At 48.1% G+C, this 26,717-nt stretch overlaps 1 protein-coding gene across 1 annotated transcript; it reads left to right on the forward strand.

Annotated features, from left to right (window-relative positions):
• The first annotated feature begins 2,148 nt into the window (after nucleotides 1-2,148).
• LOC308459075 (zinc finger protein 398-like) lies at nucleotides 2,149-26,455 on the forward strand. Its single transcript, XM_080974150.1, has 7 exons — nucleotides 2,149-2,451; nucleotides 9,225-9,626; nucleotides 11,411-11,537; nucleotides 14,907-15,026; nucleotides 19,041-19,151; nucleotides 22,419-22,538; nucleotides 24,671-26,455. Exons 1-7 carry the CDS (start codon nucleotides 2,428-2,430, stop codon nucleotides 25,399-25,401), a joined length of 1,635 nt encoding a protein of 544 aa, XP_080830276.1. The 5' UTR covers nucleotides 2,149-2,427; the 3' UTR covers nucleotides 25,402-26,455.
• The last annotated feature ends 262 nt before the right edge of the window (nucleotides 26,456-26,717 follow it).

Below are 26,717 nucleotides of genomic sequence, written 5' to 3' on the forward strand. Positions count from 1 at the left end.
TGTTAAAATCAAATATATATATATATATATATATATATGAAATAGTACTTCTGTCTTGCCAGGATTAGACCTCAAACTGTTGACCATCATCCAGCCTGCAGCCGCCTCTGGACACTCACACAGGACGTTCACCGCCTTCACTGGTTCTGATTTTAAAAAGAGGTAGAGTTTCGCTAGAGGCCCAGCTCCACCAGGGACCTCCTGCCTCAAACTCTGCCAGCCGGTCATTATAGGAACAACTCTTTAGAAACAGGCGCCTGAGTTTTGATTCTGACTTTCCTCTTCCCTCCTTGGCCTGTTTTCCTTGTGTGTCGTGTGGCTTCTTTAAAAAATTGCAAGCCTGTGGGTAGGGAGTGTCTTGTTTTGATTGTATCTAAACCACTCTGGGTTTAAACCAGATGATGTCACATGTTAACTTAAAAAAAGACAGTGTAAAATCAAATTACAGGTGGAAAAAAAAATCAAAAATCTAAGCTAACCTAGGAGCATAATTTGCCCATTGGAACAAGTGGGACAATCAAATAGCAATTGTCTGATTTAAGGAACTTATTTCACGGCTTCTGGTTGCAAGAAGAACTTCTTTGGCCCATTTGAGCGCTGATTGCTCCAGAGAAAATAACTCACAAATTTTGCATTTCTAAGGGTAAGGAAAACCCAAAACACTTCTACACACTTTGATGGGATTCTATTTCTTACGTGTCAAATTGAGATGTATAAAAACCCCTCTTCCCCCACCAAAACATTAAATTTGGCCATTGTTCCAGGAAAAACTTTATGGCAGTGATTGACAAGGAAACGGACCCACTCAGAAGATAGTGGAATTTCGCTGGAAGTTTTTTGACAGAGTTTGGATCGCCAGGGATTCTTCAGCTATGATTCCTGCATTGCTAGGGGTCAGGCTAGATGACTTTGGGGGTCCCTCTTCCATTCTATGAGCCCACAATTTGTTTTGCTGCTTTTTCTACATCATCTGCCCTCTGTTTGGAAAACACAACTTTTGACTTTATGAAGCCTTCTTTTTCCCTGACCCCTGCAAAGCACATTCAGATGCTTTAGATGGCAATGGTTGGGGTTTTTTGTACATTGAGTATCTATCTTCAGTCTTTTTCTCAGGGTTGGAAAATCTGGCCAAAGTCAAAGCACTTTTAAGCACTATGGGAGAAAAGTAAAGACCTGGGTTGGGGAGGGCTTGATTTGGGGTGTTAAGTTCTGAAAATTAGCCTTTGCTGGCGAACAAGGGAGATATTGTACATCACCTGATATCCAGGCATCAGAATCTGGCTTGATCGCTTGAAGCCAAATGTGTCTCCACTAGAAAGTGTGGCTCCCAGATGTTTTGCTCTACAACTCCCATCAGCTGGCTGGGTGCTGGTGGGAATCGTAATCCCAATCACCTGTCTGGCTGGGGGAGTCGATGAGAGTTTTATTCCCAAAAACCTTGGAGGGCACCAAGTTGGGGAACACTGGGTTAGCCAGCTGCGTCAGGACAGCGTGGGTTTATATATTTATTAAGTAATAAACCTCCAAAGAAACCCATCAGTGATTTAAAAAATATCCTTAAAATAAGAGAAGGGGGTGGGGCGGGACATAGTTAAGCATCTTTTAAAATATCATTTTAAAATAATCAAATAGGTCAATGTTTCCAGGAAAGTGTTTTCCAAACTTGGGTCTCCAGATGTAGTTGGACTACAGCTCCCATCATCCCTACCTAGTAGGACCAGTGGTCAGGGATGATGGGAATTGTTGTCCAATAACCGCTGGAGACCCAAGTAGTTGCAATCCCTTTCCCCCTCCATTCCTGGAAGCTTGGAGCAACCCGCGCACGATGTACAAACGCCAAGCGAAAGACACGTGTCTGTGGGACCGTCTGCCCCCCTAGCCACGCTGGCTGCGCGCTTCCAATCCACGAGGGGGAGGAGGGAAAAAAACTAAAACCCCAACCCGGTGCACGTGTGAACCGCGATGATTTGCAAAGGCGGCGTCTTTCCCGCGCGGCGCGGGGCGAGCGTAACGTGTGAACGAGGCGTGACGCGTGTCCCTCCTCCGAGGCGGCTTTCTCCCTTTTTTTTGCAAATCCCGAGCCGTTTTACGTAGGAAGGATAAATCGTGGGGCGGTGCGGGAGAGAAAAAAGCGGGCGATCGGCGGCTCCGCCTCGGCCCTGCAGGGGGCGCGCTTCCCGGCCAGGCCCCCGTTGCGAGTGTTGCTTTTTTCCTCGCCCCCCCCCCCGAACCAAATCGCTACAATTGCGCCTTGTATGTTTCCCTCGGATGTGAGCAGCCCAGCCGCGCGCCCGCCTCCTCCTCCGATCCTCCGATCCTCGGGCTGCCCCCCTCCCGGGACCCCCCCAGCCCAGCCCGGCCCGGCCCGGCCCTGGAGCCCCGATCCGGCCCTTCTCCCGCCCAGAGCCCCCCCAGCAGCCCAGGGCCATGGCCGAATGGGCCCCTGCCCAGGTGAGCCGGGAGAGGGGGGGGGCGGCGAAGATGGAAGGGAGGGGGGGCATGATCCGGATCGAGAAGTTGATTCGGAGTCCGGAGATGGCTGGGACCACCCCCCCCCCCGCTGTGGATGCATGGGGGGGGTGTTAGGCCTCTTTGCTGCCTGGAGTGGGGGGGTGGGATGGGAAAACCGGGCCTCCCCCCCCCAGCAGACCCTAGTAGTTTTGCTGGGAGTGTTAAATGGGGGGGGGATGTCCTGGGGGAGGAGATCCATTAGGAGATCTCTTGTGGGGGGGGGAGAGGAGAGGATCTCTTTGATTTTCCTTGGGAGAGGAGGATGCGGGGGGGGGGGAGGAAAGAGGGGCTGATCCGGATTGGGGGAGGGGGCTCCCGGTGGGGGGGCAGGGCTGGTATGAATGGGGCTGGAAGGAGGTGTGTTTGGGGGGGGGATAATGTGAGGGAAAAGGTCCCATTGCAAAACCTGGAGGTGTGGGGCAGCCCTCCCTTCCCAGGGGATCCAACTTGAATAACAATATGGGGGGGCAGGTAAGCTCTGCCCCACATAATCGATCACACACACCCCCATTTGAACGGCCAGGCCAATTCAACTTTGCAAGGGCCTGGACCCTTCAAATATTTTACTGGACCTAGGAGTTGGGTCCTGTGCTGCCTCCCCATCTATTCCTCTGTTTCATTTTTCCTGGAGGGGTCTTGCTGCTTCAGGATCCCCCCTTGGCTTCTCGGGGGGGGGGGTGGTGGTTGGGGGGGCACAGATATCTGGGGAGGAGGAGAGTCCTCCCATTTTGATGGGCGTCCACACACCCCCAGAGGCTCGCCCATTCTCTCGGATGCAGCCATGCTGTTTTTGCACAAGCCTATGTCTGCAACTTTGGGGGACCTCTGAGAAGATGCTCAGTTTGCTTTTGAGAAAAGGGGGGGCAGGGAGTGATCTCTCCCCCCCCCACTAGTAATGAGATTATTTTTTCTCCCTTGGAGCCTCCCAATAATGAACAGCTAACCCCTTCCTTGCAGTGACACAGCACTCGGGTTGCACAGTTATTTATTATTATTGCTATTAATTTGTTTCGTTCATATCCAAGGAGTTTGAGGTGGTTCTCCCCCAGTCTTCGTTTACCCCCCCCCCCAACAACCCTGTGAGGTAGGTTTTGGCTGAGAGGCAGTGACTGGCCCAAGGTCGCTTCACGACCCAGCGGAGACTTGAACCCAAGTCGTACTCTGCTGCTCTAACCACTACACCTCACTGCCGCTCAGCTCTCTCTAGCAACTTGGGTAAGCTTGGTAGGAACTGATTCCCCTCCAGCATTCACATGACAAGGGACTCCAACCTCTTGCCTTTGACTACAACTCCCATCATCCAAAGCTAGCAGAACCAGTGTTCAGGGATGATGGGAACTGTAGTCTCAAAATGGTAGTCCTCCGTGATTTAAAAAATGTCTTTAAAATAAGAGAAAGGGGTGTGGGGAACACAGTTAAGCATCCTTTTAAATAATCAGTTGCCTGGAAAGTGATGCCCAAAATTGGGTCTCCAGCAGTAGTTGGACTACAACTCCCATCGTCCCTAGCTAGCAGGATTAGTGGTCAGGGATGATGGGCATTGTAGTCCTACAACAGCTGGAGACCCAAGTTTGGGAAACTGACTTAGAGCAAGAGCACTCTCCAGAGTGCTAATTTGAGTGTTGCATACAAACACACACACACACACACACACACACAAACAAAAATGCCTTTGGATTTAGCAAATCCCCAAGCACTTCTACTCTAACATTAACCCACAAACAGCCCCCTAGGTGGACTTTTGTGTCACATCCGCACCAGGAATTTAATGCACATTAATAATAATAATAATAATAGTAGTAGTAGTACCGTATTTTTTGCTCTATAAGACTCACTTTTTCCCTCCTAAAAAGGGGAAATGTGTGTGCGTCTTATGGAGCGAATGCAGGCTGTGTAGCTATCCCAGAAGCCAGAACAGCAAGAGGGATTGCTGCTTTCACTGCGCAGCGATCCCTCTTGCTGTTCTGGCTTCTGAGATTCAGAATATTTTTTTTCTTGTTTTCCTCCTCCAACAACTAGGTGCGTCTTGTGGTCTGGTGCGTCTTATAGAGTGAAAAATATGGTGATTTATTTGTACCCCAGTCATCTTGCTGGGTTTCCCCAGCCACTGTGGGAGGCTCCCGACAGAATAATAAAAACACGATAAAACACCAAACATTAAAAACTTCCCTAAACAGGGCTGCCTTCAGATGTCTTCTAAAAGTCTGGTAGTTTTCTCTCTCTTTGACATCTGGTGGGAGGGCGTTCCACAGGGCGGGCGCCACCACTGAGAAGGCCCTCTGCCTGGTTCCCTGTAACTTGGCTTCTCGCAGTGAGGGAACCGCCAGAAGGCCCTCGGCGCTGGACCTCCGTGTCCGGGCAGAACGATGGGGGTGGAGACGCTCCTTTAGATGTACTGGGCCGAGGCCGTTTAGGGCTTTCAAGGTCAGCACCAACACTTTGAATTGTGCTTGGAAACGTACTGGGAGCCAATGCAGATCTCTCAGGACTGGTGTTATGTGGTCTCGGCAGCCGCTCCCAGTCACCAGTCTAGCTGCTGCCTTTGAAACATTTGTTTTCCCCCTGTATTATCCTGGGAACTGCAGTTTTTTTAAAAGGGTGCATGGAATTGCAGCTCTGTTAGGGAGCCAACTACAATTCCCAAGGTTCTTGGAAGGCGTGGAACGTACATGAAAATTATGATGTGGATCCGGCCAGCATTTGGCGTTCCATTAAAATGGGGTTTTTGCTTCTTGGTGTCTGTGGCAGGGAGAAGGTGGCGCCTGTTTTTTCAGGCCAGGGCTGATGGGAGTTGTAGTCCAACGACATCTGGAGCAGGCGTAGGCAAACTCCGGCCCTCCAGATGTTTTGGAACTGCAATTCCCATCATCCCTAGCTGGCAGGACCAGTGGTCAGGGATGATGGGAATTGTAGTCCGAAACATCTGGAGGGTCGGAGTTTGCCTATGCAAAACATCTGGAGGGTGACTGGCTGACAGAGGGTCTTCTTAGCCATCTTTCAGGGCAAAGCACCCTAAAATATCATGTCATATTTCAGCAAATACAGGCCCAGCTCAGGGTGCTCAACTTGGCATTCAAAGCCCTAAACTACTTAATAATAATGAATTATTATTATTATTATTATTATTATTATTATTATTAGACCCCCCAGATGCTACAGACCCTCTTGGCTGCCACGATTGGCAGAGGGGACTCTCTGCCACCAGAGGCTTAGGGTGGCAGCCCGGGGAATATTGCCTTCTTTAGGGCAGCCCCTGTTTTTTATATTGACATTTAATTGGATGAATTTCATTTATAAGGAAAGAAAGCGATGAAAGAAAGAGTTCAATAAGTGCTGAAAAGAAAGGTGCAGTGTAATGCAATTAGTACAATCAGTTACATTTCCATACTAAGTGATATTAGTATCTTAATACGCATATGGTTATTAATGAACCTGTTACATTCTGTATAAACTTGTTCCAAACATTAATATATTTGTCAAAAACAAAGTCTGCGTCTATCAGCAATCCATTCATAAGCTGCAGGTGTTGTCGCGTTGTCAATCCGTTGATTAAAAGGAATCGCATCTGCATTCTTCCAGTTCATCGGTATCAATCTCTTAGCAGCTTCCATAAAATAGCTATATAATTCAAAATCATACTCTCCTCTGAAAATGTTCACTTTTTCCATACGGTCATGTTTATATAGCCTAGCGCTTCTCCCAAAACTTAGTAAGTATAGAACACCGTAAAAGCATACATTTCAAAGAGGCATTGTCCTTCTTGCATCGCCAGCAAAAAGCCATTTTTCGCTAGTCCTTTTTTATATAAACGTAAAGGAGTCCAATAAATTCTGAGCGTTATTTTCTGCTGTGTAAGTCTTAATTTAAGATGCATTGAAGTCTTTGGTCCCAAGGCTGAAACACTTTCCCCTAAGTTGCGGAACTCCTTCCCCACCAGAGTTTCCTGTGAATATTGACCTTTTTACCCTGGTAAATATACCTGAAGGGTATATTTTTAGGACTCACCTTGTTTTTGTGATTGTAAGTTGTTTTAAAGTGCTTTTAATATCATGTTTAATGTTGCAACCTGCTCTGGGACCTTGAGAGTGAAGGGCGGGTGAATAATAATAATAATAATAATCCAATGTTTGAAAAATCAGTCTAAAAGTAGCGTACCACTCTACTTGCATGGCAAGAGAGAATGGCAAGTGTGCAAGAAGCTTCAGAAGAAAGCCCTGCCGCACTGAGTTCAGTGATACTTACTCCCAAGTAACTCACTACAGCGTTGAAGTCTAAACTAGGCATAGGCAAACTCCAGCCCTCCAACTGTTTTGGGACTACAATTCCCATCATCCCTAGCTAACAGGACCAGTGGTCAGGGATGATGGGAATTGTAGTCCCAGACATCTGGAGGGCTGGAGTTTGCCTATGCCTGGTCCAAACCAACTTAAACTTGCTTCAGAATGGCATCACTATCAATCCTTTAAATGTGAGTAAGTAAATAAAAATGCCCTGAAAGAAATAAAAAATAAATAAATAAGTTACAGCCCCAGCAATTCATATTAGCTCTAAGCGATTGATGAAAAATCCTCTACAAATTAAACCAATTAATATTTTCAGCCCTATCTGGTTGTGATAATGTTTGGAATGTTTCAGTGATGTAGGTTAATTCTGTTTTGTATACGTGGTGCTAAGAATGCTGTAATTCTCCACCCGGGTGAATAATGGAAAAATGGATTCTGCAAACGGTATAAATTACGCAAATCAAACACAAGATGCACACAACTTAATTAATTTATTTTCTTGCATTTATATCCCAGCTTTCTTCCATCATGGGAGCCAAGACACCTTACCTTGTAATTTTTTTTCTTCAGCTTTGGATTGTGCAAAGGTCAAACAGTTTTTGATACCCCATCCAATTCCTGCACCTTACAAAGGTTTATCAAGCATTTGCACCCTTATACAGAGTCCTACCATTGCTTCATCTGGAATAAACCTGAGACCTCCAATATGCAAATCATATACCATACCAGTGAGCTATGACCCTTCCCCCTAATCTGCCACACACTTACAAACCTGCCTTGTAACAATGAGGTCTGGAAACTTTATTTTTTGTCTGGTGAAATGAAACTTGGGGTTCTGAGAACGCTGTGTGCAAGTACCAGATTCTGTACTGACTTGGTGAGTCACCCTCCTCAAATTCATTACAGGAGCACCTGTTTAGAAACTGGGTGCTGGCTCTTGAGCTTCATTTTCCTCTTCCCTCCTTGTCCCTCACTCCTTGTGTGTCGTGTTTTTCGAATATTGCAAGCCTTCGGGCAGAGACTGTCATATATTTTTTTAATGGATTGCATGCCGGTTGCTCTGGAAGTCTCTTTCGGGTGAAGGTAAAGGTAAATGTACCCCTGACTGTTAGGTCGAGTCGTGGCCGACTCTGGGGTTGCGGCGCTCATCTCGCTTTACTGGCCAAGGGAGCCGGCGTACAGCTTCCGGGTCATGTGGCCAGCATGACGAAGCCGCTTCTGGCGAAACCAGAGCAGTGCATGGAAACGCCGTTTACTTTCCCGCCAGAGTGGTACCTATTTATCTACTTGCACTAGTGTGCTTTCGAACTGGTAGGTGGGCAGGAGCAGGGACCAAGCAATGGGAGCTCACCCCGTCGCGGGGATTTGAACCGCCGACCTTCTGATCAGCAAGTCCTAGGCTCTGTGGTTTAGACCACAGTGCCCCCTGCGTCCCCTCTGTGGAGTTTAGGTAAAGGTAAAGGGACCCCTGACCATTAGGTCCAGTCTTGACCGACTCTGGGGTTGCAGCGCTCATCTCACTTTATTGGCCGAGGGAGCCGGCGTACAGCTTCCGGGTCATGTGGCCAACATGACTAAGCCGCTTCTGGTGAACCAGAGCAGCGCACGGAAACACCGTTTACCTTCCCACCGGAGCGGTACCTATTTATCTACTTCCACTAGCGGGCTTTCAGACTGCTAGGTTGGCAGGAGCAGGGACCGAGCAACGGGAGCTCACCCCGTCGCGGGGATTCAAACCACCGACCTTCCGATCGGCAAGTCCTAGATTCTGTGGTTTAACCCACGGCACCACCCGTGTCCCTTTCAGGTGAAGAGTGGGGTGCAAATTCTCCAAAGTAATAAAACGGAAGCAGTAAGAGATGGGTTTGTCTGGTGGGGAGGCGCTCCCCGGCTTTGCTGACCGCTTGGGTCTTCTCAGATAGCCAGTGTGGTGTAGTGGTTAAGAGCGGTAGACTCGTAATCTGGTGAACCAGGTTCGCTTCCCCGCTCCTCCACATGCAGCTGCTGGGTGACCTTGGGCTAGTCACACTTCTCTGAAGTCTCTCAGCCCCACTCATCTCACAGAGTGTTTGTTGTGGGGGAGGAAGGGAAAGGAGAGCGTTAGCCGCTCTGAGACTCGTTCGGGTAGTGATAAAGCAGAATATCAAATCCAAACTGTTATGTACTGAAGTTCTCACCCTGGGCCAGCAGGGGGATACTGTAGATAGTTATGCAAATGAAGGATCGAAAGTGATGTTCAGTGATTGGATAGTTTTAGAAAGTTGCAACAGTTACATTGTTCTGGAGCTCTATATAAGCAGGCTGACTGAGCTCCTCAGTTCAGTTCTGTTCCAGCTTACAAATAAAGAGCTGCTTTGGAAGAATCGCTGTGTCGTCTGATATGTTCGCCCACAACTTAACACAAACTCTTCTTCTTCTTCTTCTCTCCAGATCCAGGAATGGAACGTGGAGGCTCAGCATCTGATGCCCCTCCAGCCCCCCCTGGTCCCCGAGCTGAGCCACATGCGGGAAGCCCAGCTGCACACGGCGGAGGCGTCCCTGTGGAGCGTGGTGGCCACGGTCCAGGCCATGGAGCGGAAGATAGACCTGCTGGCCACCCGCCTGCTCAGCCTGGAGGGCAGGTCTGGGACAGCCGAGAAGAAGCTGCTGGACTGCGAGAAGACGGCCATGGAGTTTGGGAACCAGCTGGAGAGCAAGTGGGCCGTCCTGGGGACCCTCATCCAGGAGTACGGGCTTCTGCAGAGAAGGCTGGAGAATGTGGAGAACCTCCTGAAGAACCGCAACTTCTGGGTCCTGAGGCTCCCCCCGGGGGCTAAGGGAGAAATCCCCAAGGTATATGTTTGCCACCCTTTGTATGGAAAAAGCGAGTCAAAGTCTTGGCACTTTGCTTTTTCTTTTGCACATTTTGGGTGTGCTCCCCATGACCCTGTGGACTGGAAGATAAGGCCCAAATATTTGAAAGCTTTGACCTGTTCGATTGGCTGATTGTCCATACACCAACTGTGGGGCCTATATTTTCTTGAGAAAACCATAACTTTGGTTTTCTGATAATTTATGATAATTTACAACCAGGTGTTCTCTCTGGCAATACACTGAGAATTCTCTTATCAATCTTTTTAGGCCTATTTTTGTTTGGGATAAGAGGACCGCATCATCAGCATAAAATAGTACAGAGATTGGTTTTGAGGCCAGTTTAAAGGTAAAGGGACCCCTGACCATTAGGTCCAGTTGTGGCCGACTCTGGGGTTGCGGCGCTCATCTCGCTTTATTGGCCAAGGGAGCTGGTGTACAGCTTCCGGGTCATGTGGCCAGCATGACTAAACCGCTTCTGGCGAACCAGAGCAGTGCATGGAAACGTCGTTTACCTTCCCGCCGGAGCGGTACCTATTTATCTACTTGCACTTTGACGTGCTTTCGAACTGCTAGGTGGGCAGGAGCAGGGACCGAGCAACGGGAGCTCACCCCGTTGCGGAGATTCGAACCGCCGACCTTCTGATCAGCAAGCCCTAGGCTCTGTGGTTTAACCCACAGCGCCACTCGCGTCCCATGAGGCCAGTTTAGGAGTGTGGAATTCTGAAGATGTTAAGCACTGGACCATGTCGTTTATGTATAGGTTAACGAGTGCCGGGGCTAAAATGCATCCTTGCTTGACTCCCTTTATGGCTGGGACAGGTCCTGTAAGTTGGCCATTTGTAGAGCAACGCACTTTCAGCACAGTGTCTTTATAAAGGCAGTTAATCAGATATAATAATCTTTTGTCTTATGCTTGAGGTGTTTAATTTGGCCCCTAGTCTTACTCGTGAGATTGAATCAAAAGCAGCTTTCAAATCAATGAAAGCAGCATAGATTGCTTGGCGTACTTATCTATGAGGTGGGCTAGGATGAAGCAATGGTCTAGAGTAGATCTTCCTTGCCTGAATCCTGCTTGCTCTTCTGCAACGATAGCCTCAACGTCAATCCAGTTGATCAATTTATTGTGGAGGCGTTTTGCATATAATTTACTGACTATAGGTAAGAGGCTGATAGGTCTGTAGCTGGCCGGATCCGATGTAAGGCCCTTTTTGAATATTGGGATGATTACCGCAATGGCCCAGTTGTCGGGGAGTAAACCAGAAGAATCAACGTGAGAGAATACTGCCGCAAGCAGAGGTGCCCACCGAACCCTCCAACGTCCGGGGAATCTAAATCGGGCCGCTCGCTTGTTTTGCGGGAGCCAGCCGACTCGTGCCAGAGCACTGGAGTAAAAACGAAAGGGACATTCTGGGATCCCATCGGAAGCCGAGACGGCTTCTGCAAATCCAAGATGTCCTGCTTAAATTGGGGTGGTTGAGCTGCTGGGTTCTGTTGGTTAGAGCGTGGCGCTGATAACGCCAAAGTTGCAGGTTCGATCCCCGTTTGGGAGAGCTGCTTATTCCTGCATTGCAAGGGGCTGGACTCAGGGCCTTGCAGAGCCAGGCAGAGACCTGGGCCAGGTAGATAATGTGCCCTCCTTATGTTCCTGTGGCTGAGTGGAGATTTGAACCCTGGTCTCTCGCAGGTCCCAGCCCAGCACTCTAACCGCTACCCTGCGTTGGCTCTGTAATAACAATGACAATAATAATTGCAATAATTTGCAGATGCCGGTGACGTTTGTCGACATTGCCGTGTATTTTTCCGCTGAAGAGTGGAAGAACTTGGCCGAGTGGCAGAAGGACCTATACAACAACCTTGTGAAGGAGAACTACGAGTCTTTGCTCAGCCTAGGTACGGAAACAACCATCTCCCTTGCGTCGTATGTAGAGGGTTCGAAGCCTTTCGTGCACATAGTCCTCGCGACAACACTGTAAAGGAAGCCGGTATTCGTTATCCTGCGATACGACCTGTGAGATTTCCTGAGCGGATTGCGGCTTGCCTCTTGGGTTTGTGGGGAGAAGCAAGATTCAGAAAGCAGACTTCAGAGAGTTTAGCCACCATTCTGGATGCTAATTTCGATTTTAGCCAGGCTCATCCTGTTCTCTCATTGGCCAAGTGGATACCTGTGGCAGGGAGTTCCGCAGTTGCACTGCATGAAGGATTTTCTTTTATCGGTCCTGAATTTCGCATTGGATGCCCACAGGTCCGAGCGCTATGAGAAAGGGAGATATTTTCTCTCCCCCCCCCCCCCCCCGTTTTTAAAATTCATTTTCTAACACAAATAAACAGCACAAACAGGAAAACAAACAATAGACACAGATTCTTGTCTTATCCTTATTTTTTCTAAACATTGTTAGGTGGGCTTCCCCAAGTCCCTCCTATCTGATTTTCATTTTACCTCATCTTTAGCTGTTCACATATATCATAATTTCTAACCTTTCTTTTTAATCACACTTACTTTAACCATAAAAATCTTCACATTTTATCACTTGCAAATAATACTATTTTAAAATACACTGTCTTCTACTTCTAACCCTACAGCCTAATCCACTTCCAAAGCTATTCTAAGATCTAAATATTAACATATTTTTTGAATATATTCCTTAAACTTCTTCCAATCTTCTTCCACCATCTCTTCTCTCTGGTCTCGGAGTCTCCTGGTTAGTTCAACAAGTTCCATATAGCCCATCATCTTCATCTGCCATTCTTCGATAGTTGGTAAATCTTGTTTCTTCCAGTTCTTCACTAGCAATATTCTTGCAGCTGTTGTGGCATACAGAGAGGGAGATCTTTTCTCCAACCTAACATTCTGAACTTCCAACACATTGTTTCCCAAACTTGGGCCTCCAGCTGTTTTTGGACTACAGTTCCCATCATCCCTGACCACCGATCTTGCTAGCTGGGGATGATGGGAATTGTAGTCCAAAACCAGCTGGAGACCCAAGTTTGGAAAACACTGTTCTATCATGCCACCTCTTGTTGCTGTTTAGTCGTTTAGTCGTGTCAGACTCTTCATGACCCCTTGGACCAGAGCACGCCAGGCACTCCTGTCTTCCACTGCCTCCCGCAGTTTGGTCAAACTCATCCTGGTAGCTTCCAGAACACTGTCCAACCATCTCGTCCTCTGCCGTTCCCTTCTCCTTGTGCCCTCCATCTTTCCCAACATCAGGGTATTTTCCAGGGAGTCTTCTCTTCTCATGCGGTGGCCAAAGTATTGGAGCCTCAGCTTCAGGATCTGTCCTTCCAGTGAGCACTCAGGGCTGATTTCCTTCAGAATGGAGAGGTTTGATCTTCTTGCAGTCCATGGGACTCTCAAGAGTCTCCTCCAGCACCAGAAATCAAAAACATCAATTCTCTGGCGATCAGTCTTCTTTATGGTCTAGCTCTCACTTCCATACATCACTACTGGGAAAACCATAGCCTTTACTATACGGACCTTTGTTGGCAAGGTGATGTCTCTGCTTTTTAAGATGCTGTCTAGGTTTGTCATTGCTTTTCTCCCAAGAAGCAGGCGTCTTTTAATTTCGTGGCTGCTGTCACCATCTGCAGTGATCATGGAGCCCCAGGAAGTAAAATCTTTCACTGCCTCCATTTCTTCCCCTTCTATTTGCCAGGAGGTGATGGGACCAGTGGCCATGATCTTCGTTTTTTTTATTTCTGGTGTTTTGATCATGCCACCTCTTACCTTTCCTCTAAACTAAAAAGTCCCAGCGTTGCAACCTTTTTTTGTAACATCTGGAAAGCATGAGGTTTAGGGAAGGCTGTGCTCAGAACGGTGGGATTGTTTGGGATCTGTAAGGAGAAATCGTGGAGCGATGAAGGATGACTTATGTTCGCTGGGGAGGGGGAAGAGATCTAGCTAAAAATCATCTTTCTCCTTCAAAGTCTTTATCTTCTCTTCTTCTCTTCTTCATGCCTTCTCCAGGAGGAGAGACTTTTGGTTTCGGGGGGATATTTTTTGGTAACATCTTTATTGAAAGTTCAAAAAGGACTTAACTATAAGTGTACCAAAAATGGTGAGATGCAAACGAAAAGGAGAAACAGAACCCACGCAGGAGGGAAAACAAAACCCCAAACTGTATACCGTATTTTTTGCTCTATAAGACGCACCAGACCACAAGACACACCTAGTTTTTGGAGGAGGAAAACAAGAAAAAAAAATATTCTGAATCTCAGAAGCCAGAACAGCAAGAGGGATCGCTGTGCAGTGAAAGCAGCAATCCCTCTTGTTGTTCTGGCTTCTGTGATAGCTGCGCAGCCTGCATTCACTCCATAAGACGCACACACATTTCCCCTTACTTTTTAGGAGGGAAAAAGTGAGTCTTATAGAGCAAAAAATATGGTATTTTACAAGGTTGTTATAGTATTTCACCAGATCTTAACCTATTACAGTATTTATAAGAATGGATTCCAAATATCATTGAATTTGCCCATGGCAAGTCTGCGTTTATATGCTAGTTGTTCATATGTTGTGAGTTTCTATAAGTCTCCAATCCAATCGTAGAAGGATTTTTATTTTTCCAATTTTTATGTTTCCAGTTCATCAGTATCTGTCTTTTTGCTGTGGTCAGGGCACGGAGAGTCCACTCGTATTGTCCTTTTGTCAGGTTCCATGTGCTGGGTATATACAGTATTTTTCGCTCCATGAGACACACTTTTTTCCTCCTAAAAGCTAAGGGGAAATGTGAGTGCGTCTTATGGAACACCCTTCTGTTCCTCCTCCCGCTTTGCTGAACAGACGTTGCGCAGCTCTCCCTCTCTGTGCAGCACTTCTCCTGCGAAGGAGAGGGACTGCGCAGAGAGGAGAACTGTGCAGCGCCCCTTCAGCGACGTGCCTGTCCTGGCTTCTGCCTTAGCTGCGTGCAGCCTCTTCGGGCAGGGGGAGCCTTCATCCCGCTGCCCTGAAGAGGCTTGGCGCGGTTATCCCAGAAGCCAGAACAGACACACAGTATCCCAGAAGCCAGATCCCTCTTGCTGTTCTGGCTTCTGGGATTCAGAATAATTTTTTATTGCTTTCCTCCTCCCAAACCTAGGTGCGCCTTATGGTCTGGTGCGTCTTATGGAGCAAAAAATACGGTAATTCAGGAGGATGTTTTGCTCTGTGAGGTTGTTCCATACAGTTCTGTTGATGGTTTTGGTTACCTTCTGCCAAAAGTCTTTCAATATAGGACAATGAAAAAAAACATATGTTTTAGAGAAGCATTGTCCCTATTTCTCCAGGAGCAGATGTTAACATTTCCAAACCGGAGACTCATCCCAGGATTGAACACGGCGCAGAGCAATGTATTCCAGAACAGCAGAGCACAAAGGAGAGGGAGATATCTACGGATCCTTGCACAGGTGAGGAAAGCAATTTGGAAGAAATTGGGTGTGCAAGGAGGGGAAAAAGGTAAAGGTAAAGGGAGCCCTGACCATTAGGGTCCAGTCGTGGCCGACTCTGGGGTTGCGGCGCCCATCTCACTTTATTGGCCGAGGGAGCCGGTGTACAGTTTCCGGGTCATGTGGCCAGCATGACAAAGCCGCTTCTGGCGAACCAGAGCAGCGCACAGAAACGCCCTTTACCTTCCCACCAGAGTGGTACCTATTTATCTACTTGCACTTTGACGTGCTTTCGAACTGCTAGGTTGGCAGGAGCAGGGACCGAGCAACAGGAGCTCACCCCATTCGCGGGGATTCGAACCGCCGACCATCTGATCGGCAAGTCCTAGGCTCTGTGGTTTAACCCACAGCGCCACCCCCGTCCCTTGCAAGGAGGGGTAGGTTGATTCTAAAAAATCTGGGCCATCACATGCGAGACATTATTGCTGTTGAGAAAACACCACTCTTAAAGAAAACAGGAGTTTCCCCTTCGTATTTCCTATTGCAGGGATCAGGGTGGATTTGATTTAAATCAAATCGATTTAAACCACAATTTAAATCACTAGCCAGTAAGACTTGATTTAAATCATATTTTTTTTACAGAAAGACTCATTCTTGCTGGTGTGATCTTAATATTTACAACCAGACGAAGGTTTCATTTTTGGAATAATAAATTTTCAGTGTAGTTTTTACAGTTATATAAAAAATGACTGATTTGGTTATACTATTAGAAATACATAGACAAATAATTATGAAATTGTTTACAGATAGGTAGACATGTTGGTCTGCCGGAGTCAAAACAAAATAAAAAAATTCCTTCCAGTAGCACCTTATAGACCAACTAAGTTTGTTATTAGTATGAGCTTTCGTGTGCATACACACTTATCCGAAGAAGCGTGCATGCACACGAAAGCTCATACCAATAACAAAATCAGTTGGTCTATAAGGTGCTACTGGAAGGAATTTTTAATGAAATTATTGTTTATGTTTGCACAACTTTTCTGCTGTACTTTATTGGAAGGAGAAAAACAATCATTTCCTTAATAACAATTTAAACAATTTATTTAACGAAAACAATAACATTACAGCATATGTATCCATGTTTGTTGACTGATGTGGTTAAACGATTTTTAAAAAAACAGACTGAGTTCTATCACACATGAAAAACTTAAAACAAATCCTTATTTCCTGATGAATAGCCTTTGGACTATAATGTAACTTAAATAGAAAACTATCTTTAGAAAGATTTTTTCTCCAAAAGCATTTTAATTTAAAAATCTATTTTAAATCAAAAAAATCTGATCTGAATCAAAAAATCTGATTTTTTAAAACAATTTTTAAAAAACCATTGATTTTTATCCACCCTGGCAGGGATGAAACCTGTGTTCATTGCCAGGGTAGGTGCAGAATGGGCCATTGCCAATGACTCAGGGCTGCAGCTAATTTGCAAGCCTCTATTGCATATCATTTAACGCCCATTTGCATATCAAACAGACTAGGGGAATCGGCCCAGCTGGCGCAAATGGGAGCTGCCTGGGTGCAATGCTCCACTCTCCTTAAAGGTAAAGGGACCCCTGACCATTAGGTCCAGTCGTGGCCGACTCTGGGGTTGCGGCGCTCATCTCGCTTTACTGGCCGAAGGAGCCGGCGTACAGCTTCCGGGTCATGCGGCCAGCATGACTAAGCCGCTTCTGGCGAACCAGAGCAGCGCATGGAAACGCCGTTTACCTTCCCGCTGGAGTGGTACCTATTTATCTACTTGCACTTTGACGTGCTTTCGAACTGCTAGGTTGGCAGGAGCAGGGACCGAGCAACGGGAGCTCACCCCGTCGCGGGGATTCGAACTACCAACCTTCTGATCGGCAAGTCCTAGGCTCTGCGGTTTAACCCACAGCGCCACCCGTGTCCCATTCTCCTTACAGAGCTACAACTCCCAGAGTAGTTTAAAATTTAGGCTCTCTCGCCCTCCCCCAGGGAACTCTGGGAATTGTAGCTCCATGAGGGAATCAGGGGTCTCCTAACAACTTGAAGCACCATTGACAAACTGTAGTTCTTGGGATTTTTTGCGGAAAGCCAGAACTTCAAAGTACAACGCAGATGGAGCCTAATTCTTTTTGCGTCTTTACCAAGCTACCAGCTTTTGAAACTGTTTTATAACAGTCCTGCATCCTGACTGCCTTTCTCTTAGTACAGTAACACCTCCTCGGAAGCTGAACGGAATCCGTTCTGGAAGTCTGTTTGACTTCCAAAACGTTCGGAAACCAAGGCACGGCTTCTGATTGGCCGCTGGAAGCTCCTGCAGCCAATTGGAAGCCGCGGAACCCGTGTCGGACGTTCAGGTTCCAAAGAACGTTCGCAAACCGGAACACTCCTTTCCGGGTTTGCGGAGTTCAGGAGCCAAAACGTTCAACTTGCAAGGAGTTCAACTTCCGAGGTACGACTGTATACCGGTCAGGAATTTCCAAACCAATTAGAAACCGATTTCCTATTGATTAGCTGCATAGATCAGGATAATGAGTCCCATAATTCTCTTCTGGTCTTCTGTCTCGACAGCCCCTCTCAAAACTCCAGAGACCAAGAGTCATAAATAATATTTGCAATATTTGCGACACTCCCGGATGCCTAAACGGGCTGTATAGCCTCTCAATTACCGTAAATCTTCTCCCTCTCCTTCCAGCTCCGTTGTCAGAATAGCAGCTTTCAGATCCAAGCACGGAAGGAGCAATTTGTTTGTTCTTCAAAAAGAAAAGGGAAAATTGCTCTTCTGCTGATGTCCCCAACAAGATACCTGCGGGCACAATAGCACTTCATGTTTTTGAGGGACAGGGGGCGGGCGGGTGTGGGGGATTCCCTGGTCCTGAATGGGGTAACTGTGCCCCTGAAGGAGCAGGTGCGCAGCCTGGGAGTCATTTTGGACTCACAGCTGTCCATGGAGGCGCAGGTCAATTCTGTGTCCAGGGCAGCTGTCTACCAGGTCCATTTGGTACGCAGGATGAGACCCTCCCTGCTCGCGGACTGTCTCACCAGAGTGGTGCATGCTATGGTTATCTCCCGCTTGGACTACTGCAACGCGCTCTACGTGGGGCTACCTTTGAAGGTGACCCGGAAACTGCAATTAATCCAGAATGCGGCAGCTAGAGTGGTGACTGGGAGTGGCCGCCGGGACCACATAACACCAGTTCTGAGAGATCTGCATTGGTTCCCAGTCTGTTTCTGAGCACAATTCAAAGTGTTGGTGCTGACTTTGAAAGCCCTAAACGGCCTTGGTCCAGTAGACCTGAAGGAGCGTCTCCACCCCCATCATCCAGCCCAGTCACTGAAGTCCAGCGCCGAGGGTCTTCTGGCGGTTCCCTCATTGCGAGAAGTGAGGTTACAGGGAACCAGACAGAGGGCCTTCCCGGTAGTGGCGCCCACCCTGTGGAATACCCTCCCTTCAGATGTGAAGGAAATAAGCAGCTATCCTATTTTTAAAAGACATCTGAAGGCAGCCTTGTTCAGGGAAGTTTTTAATATTTAACGCTGTACTGTTTTTAACACTTGATTGGGAGCCGCCCAGAGTGGCTGGGGAGACTCAGCCAGATGGGCGGGGTATAAATAATAAATTATTATTATTATTATTATTATTATTATTATTATTATTCATATAGTGGCGAGAGTGGTCACCTTTTCCCTCCCTTCACATGGGAGCAACCACTGCCTTCTTATAGAACCATAGAATTACAGCGTTAAACGGGACCTCCAGGGGTCATCCAGCCCAACCCGCTGCCACGCAGTTCAGGAATCACGACTAAAGAATCCCTGGCAGATGGCCACCCAACCGCTGCTTAAAAAAAACTCCAATTGAGGTTTCCTTATGTTTACCATATGTGGAATTTTAGGTTAGGTTTTCTGCACCTGAAATTTGGAGAAGATGGAGAGGGATTTCCTTTGGGTCGGCAAGCCTGTTAAAGTATCTCTTCCTCTGTCCTTTCCCTCCTCCTTCCCTCCTTTTTACAGAACCCTTGATTTGCACGCCAGATGTCTTGAGCCGCATCAAGCAAGAGGAGCCTTTTGCGGGGGGAGGCCAGTTCACAGAGGAAAGAGGGATGCCAACAGATCCGTGTTCAGGTGATTTGCGTGGAAGGGACCCGAGGGTCATCTAGTCCAACCCCCTGCAATGCAGGAATAATAATAATAATAATAATAATAATAATAATAATAATAATATTTACCTATATCCCGCTCTATATCCGGGGCGTCTCAGGGCTGTTGACAAACTAGAATCAAGATATAAAACCACAACATACTTACCGTGTTTTTCGCTCTATTGGACGCACCAGACCATAGGAAGGAGAGATGGATTATATGGAACTGACGGACAGGACTGGCAGAATCCGAAGCCAGGGAGAGGAGATAGTGGAAGATTAATGGAAAATTTAAAGTGTTTATTTAGAAATTTTGTTAAAGTAATGACTGTCAGAAAAATGGTGGAATGATATTTTATGGATTTAGCAGAAATGCTATAAGAAGTTGGGTGTATATAAGCAATCAACCGTTAATGGGAAATAAGGTTAAAGAATATGTTATTCATAATATGACAGAAAATAGAGAAAGATGGAAAGGATTTGCTGAAACAAGTACTAGAAGCGGGATACAAGAAGGGAGGTGTGAGGAAGTCAAGGAAACAAGGGAATGAAGGACAGAGTATGGAAAAGGGGGGATGTTTTTAAATTGTTTTTGTCTTGCTTTGTTCATGTGTTTAGTTCAATGGGTTTAGGGTGGGCTTGTATTGTTTATATATTGTATTGTTTTTCTTTTTCTTTTTTCTTTTTTGTTTTTTGTTTTTTTCTCTCTTTTTTCTACTTTTTTGTAACTTTTAAAAGCAATAAATATTATTTTTTTTAAAAAAAGAGAATAGGGGGGAAAATTTTTTTTTCTTGTTCTCCCCCTCAAAAACAAGGTGCGTTCAAGAGCAGGCCTTGCCGCTGCCCCCCGAGCTTGTGGGGCTGGCGGTGGGGGGAAGCGCTGCTTTCCCCCACCGCCAGCCTCAAAGATCCCTGAAGCCTTTGGAGCGCAGCTGCACTCCAAAGTCTTGAGGCTTCGGGGACATCCTTTGTAGCCTCCACCGCCCTTTGAAGGCACCCCGCCATCCTGAAGCTGGAACAGCGAGATGGAGGGCTGCGCAGCGCCCCGTCTCGCTGTTTTGGCTTTGGTGACAGCAGGCTGCTATCCGCAAGCCTTCTGAGCCTGGCAGGAACTCCTGCCGGGCTCCGCAGGCTTGCAGAGAGCTGCCCAAAGCCCGGGGTGCACAGTGATGCGCTCCCCGGACATCGGGCTGCTGGCGGGAACTCCTGCCGGGCTCTGCAGGCTTGCAGAGAGCTTCCTGAAGCCTGCGCACCGACCCCTCTCGCTCTCCAGGCTTCAGCGAAAGCCTGCATTCGCTCCATAGGACACACACACTTTTCCCCTTCATTTTTGGAGGGGGAAAAGTGCGTCCTATAGAGCGAAAAATACGGTAATAAAATTAAAAACCACAACCCCCAAAAACCACATTTTAAAAGGGCATAGGACGTAAATCGGATCAACCAAAGGCCTGGTTAAAAAGGAACACTGAATTGGCAGAATCCCTAATGTATTATTATTATTATTATTATTATTATTATTGAATTTATATACCACCCTATGCCCGGCGGTCTCAGGGCAGTTCACATAAAAAGGTCACAGAATATAAAATTAAAATAAAAGCAATCACCCAGTAATACCAACCCCCAAAAGAACCACATTTTAAATGAGTATGGGATGCTGAGCAGGTCAAACAAAGGCCTGGTTAAAAAGGAACTTTTTGCCTGGTGCCTCAAGGTGTATAATGAAGGCGCCAGGCGAACTTCCCTGGGGAGAGCATTCCACAGACAGGGAGCCACTGCAGAAAAGGCCCTGTTCTCGTGTTGCCACCCTCCAGACCTCTCGAAGATGATCTCAGGGTCCGGGTAGGTTCATCTGGAAAGAGATGTTGTGGTCCTGAGGAATCACAGCTAAAGAATCCCAACCCCAGTAGAGAAACCTGCAGTGATTCACCTTTCAAGGAAATCCGTTCCACCGCTGACTAAACAGCTCATAGCCTCCCAAAGTTCTCCCTAACGTTTAGTCAGAAACTTCTTCCTTGTCATTTGAACCAAATGGGTGCCCTCCAGACGTTTTGGATGGTCACTCTCACAAACTGTCCGGGTGCTGATGGGAGTTGTAGTTCAAAACATCTGGCGAGTACCAGGTTGGGGGAAGCGCCTGCTCTGTAGGACTTCCATTGTCATCTTGTTTTTTGACACTCGCTTTTTAGTAGAATATGTGGGGGACTCCCTGGTCCTGAATGGGGTAACTGTGCCCCTGAAGGACCAGGTGTGCAGCCTGGGAGTCATTGTGGACTCGCAGCTGTCCATGGAGGCGCAGGTCAGTTCTGTGTCCAGGGCAGTTGTATATCAGCTCCATCTGGTACACAAGATGAGACCCTCCCTGTCCACAGACTGTCTCACCAGAGTAGTGCATGCTCTGGTTATCTCCTGCATGGACTACTGCAATACACTCTACGTGGGGCTACCTTTGAAGGTGACCCAGAAACTGCAACTAATCCAGAATGCAGCAGGTAGACTGGTGACTGGGAGTGGCCGCCAAGACCATATAACACCGGTCCTGAAAGACCTCCGTCGGCTCCCAGTACATTTCCAAGCACAATTCAAAGTGTTGGTGCTGACCTTTAAAGCCCTAAATGGCCTCGGTCCAGTATACCTGAAGGAGCATCTCCACCCCCATCGTTCTGCCCTGACACTGAGGTCCAGCTCCGAGGGCCTTCTGGCGGTTCCCTCACTGCGAGAAGTGAGGTTACAGGGAACCAGGCAGAGGGCCTTCTCGGTGGTGGCGCCCGCCCTGTGGAACGCCCTCCCACCATATGTCAAAGAGAAGAACAACTACCAGACTTTTAGAAGACATCTGAAGGCAGCCCTGTTTAGGGAAGCTTTTAATGTTTAATAGGTTATTGTATTTTAATATTCCGTTGGAAGCTGCCCAGAGTGGTTGGGGAAACCCAGCCAGATGGGCGGGGTATAAATAATAAATTATTACTGTTGTTGTTGTTTTGAGACTCGTTTTTTAGTAGAATAGGCCAACCTGTGCCAGATGATTTGCACTGCAATTCCCAGTCGTGCTGGCTGGGCTAATGGGAGTTGTAGTACGGAACAGCTGAAGCTGGGGTTGGGGAAGACCAGAACAGGTCAGTCTTTTTGATGGACAGGCTTTGACCTCTGCTACGCCAGGGTTTGGGCGGCCATGCGGAGGTTTTTGTTTGCGTAACCGACACGAGGGCCGTCTTCTTCTGAACTGTTTTGTTTGGTTCTCTTCGCAAAGGAGCTGAGGGGCTCATGTCCGCCCATGACTTCTTGTCGTGGATTAAGCAAGAGGAGGAGCCGTGCGTCAGGGAACACTGGGAGTCGGCAGAGAGAGACATCCTTACGGGCTCCGGAACAGGTGAGCAGCCTTTAGGATGAGCGTGCCTGCCTCAGTTCCTGCATATAGCTGCAATCCCTGCCTCCCACGAACATAATCATGGCAAGGGGGAGACTTATCCTGGTTCCATCCTATCAGCCAGAGAATAAGAAGCTGCTTCATTGCTTGCTTTTGAGCCCCATGTAGGGGGTTGGGCTAGATGACCCTTGCCCCTTTCCACTGTGCGATTCTAAGTCTCTTTCCTCTTCCCTCCCCATTCCTTTTTCCTTTTGTGTCATGTCCACGAGATTGTGAACCTTCAAGCAGGAACTGTCTCTGTACATCACTTAGAAACCTTTAGATGCTTTGTAAGCATTCTAGGATAATGCTGGGGCCTCCAAACTGTTTAGGCATGTGGGTACATTTGGGTTTCTGAGAAAGTGCTCCATCAAGAAGTGTCATCAGCCAACTGTCTATCTAGTCCCTCTTCTTCCAGATCGGCCGACGCCTGAGATAGAAAGTGTCTGTGCCTATTTATTTTATTCTGCCTAAATCTCTTAAGTGTTTTACAGTAGTACCTTGGTTCTCAAACTTAATCCGTTCCGGAAGTCCGTTCCAAAACCAAAGCGTTCCAAAACCAAGGTGCGCTTTCCCATAGAAAGTAATGCAAAATAGATTAATCAGTTCCAGACTTTTAAAAACAACCCCTGAAACAGCAATTTGACATGATTTTTACTCTCTAACGAGACCATTGAGCCATAAAATGAAAGCAATAACCAATGTACTGTACTATAAAATAAATAAGCAGCATTGTAGATGATAAAAAATAAATAAATTATTAGCTGCACTGACGATAGTCCTTGTTTGGATGGGGGGCTTTTATCCATTTCCTCAGTCACACAATCAATCCATCAATAGCTGAACTGGGTCCCATACAGTCACGAAAAGTAACCGAAAAAGCCTCAAAAACAAAAACGCAAAATAAATAGCAAAAACAGAAGTGCCAAACTTAATCTGTTCCAGAAGTCCGTTTGACTTCCGAAATGTTCAAAAACCGAGGTGCAGCTTCTGATTGGTGCAGGCGCCCCAGAAACAATAGCCAACAGCTGCATTGGATGTTCAGCTTCCAAAAAACGTTCGAAAACCGGAACACTTTTGGCATTTTGCATTTGGGAACCAAGGCGTTTGAGAACCAAGGTGCCACTGTACAAAGTGTGCTTTTCCAAGGGAGCCGAACAAAAGTTGGACCCAGTGGCATTAAACCTGAGCCCTGAAAAGCCCATAGAGCGGGAGGAGGAAGTGGGAAAGAGTGCCCTTCTTTCAACTTCCTCCTTCTGCTCTGTATCCTTCTCAAGGGAGAAAAGGGTATCTGCCCTCACCGCCTCTTGATAAGGAGACATGGGAGATGTTGTGAGAGACATAATGGGAGATCTCAGGGGTTCCATTGTGCCCGTGGGCACCCTGTTGGTGACCCCTGAGCTTTGCCCCTTGGGCTAAACTCTCCCAGTCTCTCTCCCGAATAAAACCCCTATGGAAGTGACTTCCTTTGCCACCCCCTGTGGCTGGGATGAATAACTGCAGCCCATTCTTTTGGGCTTTGAAATACAGTGGTACCTCTGGATGCGAACGGGATCCGTTACGGAGCCCCATTCGCATCCTGAAGTGAACGTAACCCGCGTCTGCGTGGGTCGCGATTCGCCGCTCCCGCGCATGCGCGTGACGTTGTTTTGAGCGAAGGCGCATGCGCGAGCGGCGAAACCCGGAAATAACATGCTCTGTTACTTCCGGGTTGCCGCAGAGCGCAACCCGAAAATATTCATCCCGAAGCTACTTCAACTCGAGGTATGACTGCAATAATGAAAAATGATCGAAAAAATAAATAAATAACTGCGGCCTGTTTCCTCTCTGGAGAGCCAGTGTGGTGTAGTGGTTAAGAGCGGTAGACTCGTAATCTGGGGAACCGGGTTCGGGTCTCTGCTCCTCCACATGCAGCTGCTGGGTGACCTTGGGCCAGTCACACTTCTCTGAAGTCTCTCAGCCCCACTCACCTCACAGAGTGTTTGTTGTGGGGGAGGAAGGGAAAAGAGAATGTTAGCCGCTTTGAGACTCCTTCGGGAAGTGATAAAGCGGGATATCAAATCCAAACTACTCTTCTTCTTCTCTCTTACTCCCAGCTGGCGACGCAATGGCCGTCAAAGCCGAGACCCAGCGCTCATGCCCGGAAGAACCAGCGCGGACCAGGGATTCCGTGTTCCACAGCGAGGCCCCCGTATCTGCCGGGGCGGCGGCGGCATCGGCGGCGATGGAATCCTACGTGGGCCCGGGCGGCCCAGTCGTGCCGCCCCTGAGCCCCGCCAGGAACCGACCGGGTAAATCCATTGAGTTAGAGAGCGAGTTGCAAGGCCTCTTTGCCCCACAGCCGCCGGCCGAGCGCCCCCACGGCTGCAGCGAGTGCGGGAAGATGTTTGGGGTGAAGAAGAGCCTAAAGGTTCACCAGCGGAGCCACCATAGCCAGGAGCGGCCGTACGAGTGCGCCGAGTGCCGCAAGAGCTTCAACTGCCACTCGGGTCTGGTGCGGCACCAGATGACGCACCGCGGGGAGCGGCCCTACAAGTGCGAGGAGTGCGGCAAGTGCTACAGCCGTAAGGAGCACCTTCAGAACCACCAGAGGCTGCACACGGGCGAGAGGCCTTTCCAGTGTCCCGTCTGCGGCAAACGGTTCATCCGGAAGCAGAATTTGCTGAAGCACCAGCGCATCCACACCGGGGAAAGGCCCTACCAGTGCGCCGAGTGCGGGAGGAGCTTCCGCTACAAGGAGTCCCTCAAGGACCACCTGAGGACTCACAGCGCCGAGCCCCCCGCCCAGAGGCTGCTGCCCTCCCTGGGCGGGGAGCCACTCCCGTAAGGCCCTGCGGGGGGAAGGAGGAAAAGCTCTCTCCATAGCTGTCAACGTTTCCCTTTTTTTAGGGGAAATTCCCTTCTCCCGAATAGGATTCGCCGCAAGAAAAGGGGAAAGTCAGCAGCTGTGGCTCTCTCTTGCACTCCTTCCCCCCCAAAAAAAACTCCTCCCCTCAGCCTCCTTCCCCTCCAGTGCCTCCCGATTCTGCCCAGCGCGGGGGGCATAGCCGCCGCAAAGACCGCTGGACGGTGGGCGTGAGGCCGCCTTGGTTCTGCGAATGCCACGGGGCAGCCGCACCTCATTCCCGAAATGCGCACTGCCTTGCTCCCGAATCGGCCTTTGCGGAACGAGCGGAACCCGCAAGGGACGCGGGCGGCGGCGTCTGCCGCAGGCCGGAACCTCTAGACTTCCCGGAGACTGACGCTGAGGATCTGATGATTTCGCTTGGGGATGTTTCTAGCCCTCATTGAGGAGGGGGGGTTCCAGGAGCGTGGCGGCAACGTGCGCATGTGTGTTCTAAAGGCTCAGAAACCAAATTCCAAACCCCACACCCTGCTCACTCCCCTCCATGTCTCAAATGGGTTTTTTCCCCCTCGCACATCCGGAAGGAATGATTGCAATTTTAGCAGGACGCTAGCCTTGAGTGGAAGCCCCCGGAACGGACCCTTTTTGGCTAAAACGCGGCTTCTCGTACGTACGAATAAGGACGTTTGCGTCTCCCTCGTCTCTTTCTCTTGGGTGGCCAGTTTGCGTTGCTCCTCTGTGGGACTTGTTTGAGCCTCTGCTTTTCTTTTCTCTTCTCCCCTCAGGGTCTGCTTCTGTTCACAGTCTCTGAACAGTCTCACTGCAAAGCACCTTTTCCAGGTCTCACCCCCCCACTCCCCCGAACCCCACCCCCCAAGTCCTGCATTTCTTTCCCCACCGCAAGTATATTTATTCGTTCTTGTCCCTCTTTCCTCCCATGCCGTTGCTATTATTTTTAAAAAAGAAATTCCTTTTATCTCATGACAACGCAGTCCAACTCTGTTTTTAAAAATAAACATTAAAAAAAGAGAGAGAATTATTTCCAGGTGTAGTTTTGTATCAAAGGTGCAATGCAAATAAAGACAAAATAGAAATGGGGGGGGGGGGGGAGGAAGCTGGTGGGGTTGCAGTTTTTATTCATAGGATCATAGAACTATAGGAAAGGGACTCAGGGGTCATCTAGTCCAACCCCCTGCAGTTTGGAACATGTTTTGGTGCTCAGAGGTCCTCTGATTTTCATGGCTGTATAGGATTTGGCAGTAGGCTTTTCCCATACTTGAGCTTCGGGCCTCTTGTGT

This window comes from Podarcis pityusensis, assembly GCF_964106645.2.
Source record: "Podarcis pityusensis genome assembly, chromosome: 12".
Classification (NCBI taxonomy): domain Eukaryota; kingdom Metazoa; phylum Chordata; class Lepidosauria; order Squamata; family Lacertidae; genus Podarcis; species Podarcis pityusensis.

Excerpts from the sequence above, each read along its gene's own strand:
- LOC308459075 (XM_080974150.1), top strand. The coding sequence starts at position 2,428 with ATGGCCGAATGGGCCCCTGCCCAG. Across the intron at positions 11,538-14,906 it reads CGAGTCTTTGCTCAGCCTAG|GAGCAGATGTTAACATTTCC; the intron begins GTACGGAAACAA and ends CTATTTCTCCAG. Across the intron at positions 15,027-19,040 it reads ATCTACGGATCCTTGCACAG|AACCCTTGATTTGCACGCCA; the intron begins GTGAGGAAAGCA and ends TCCTTTTTACAG.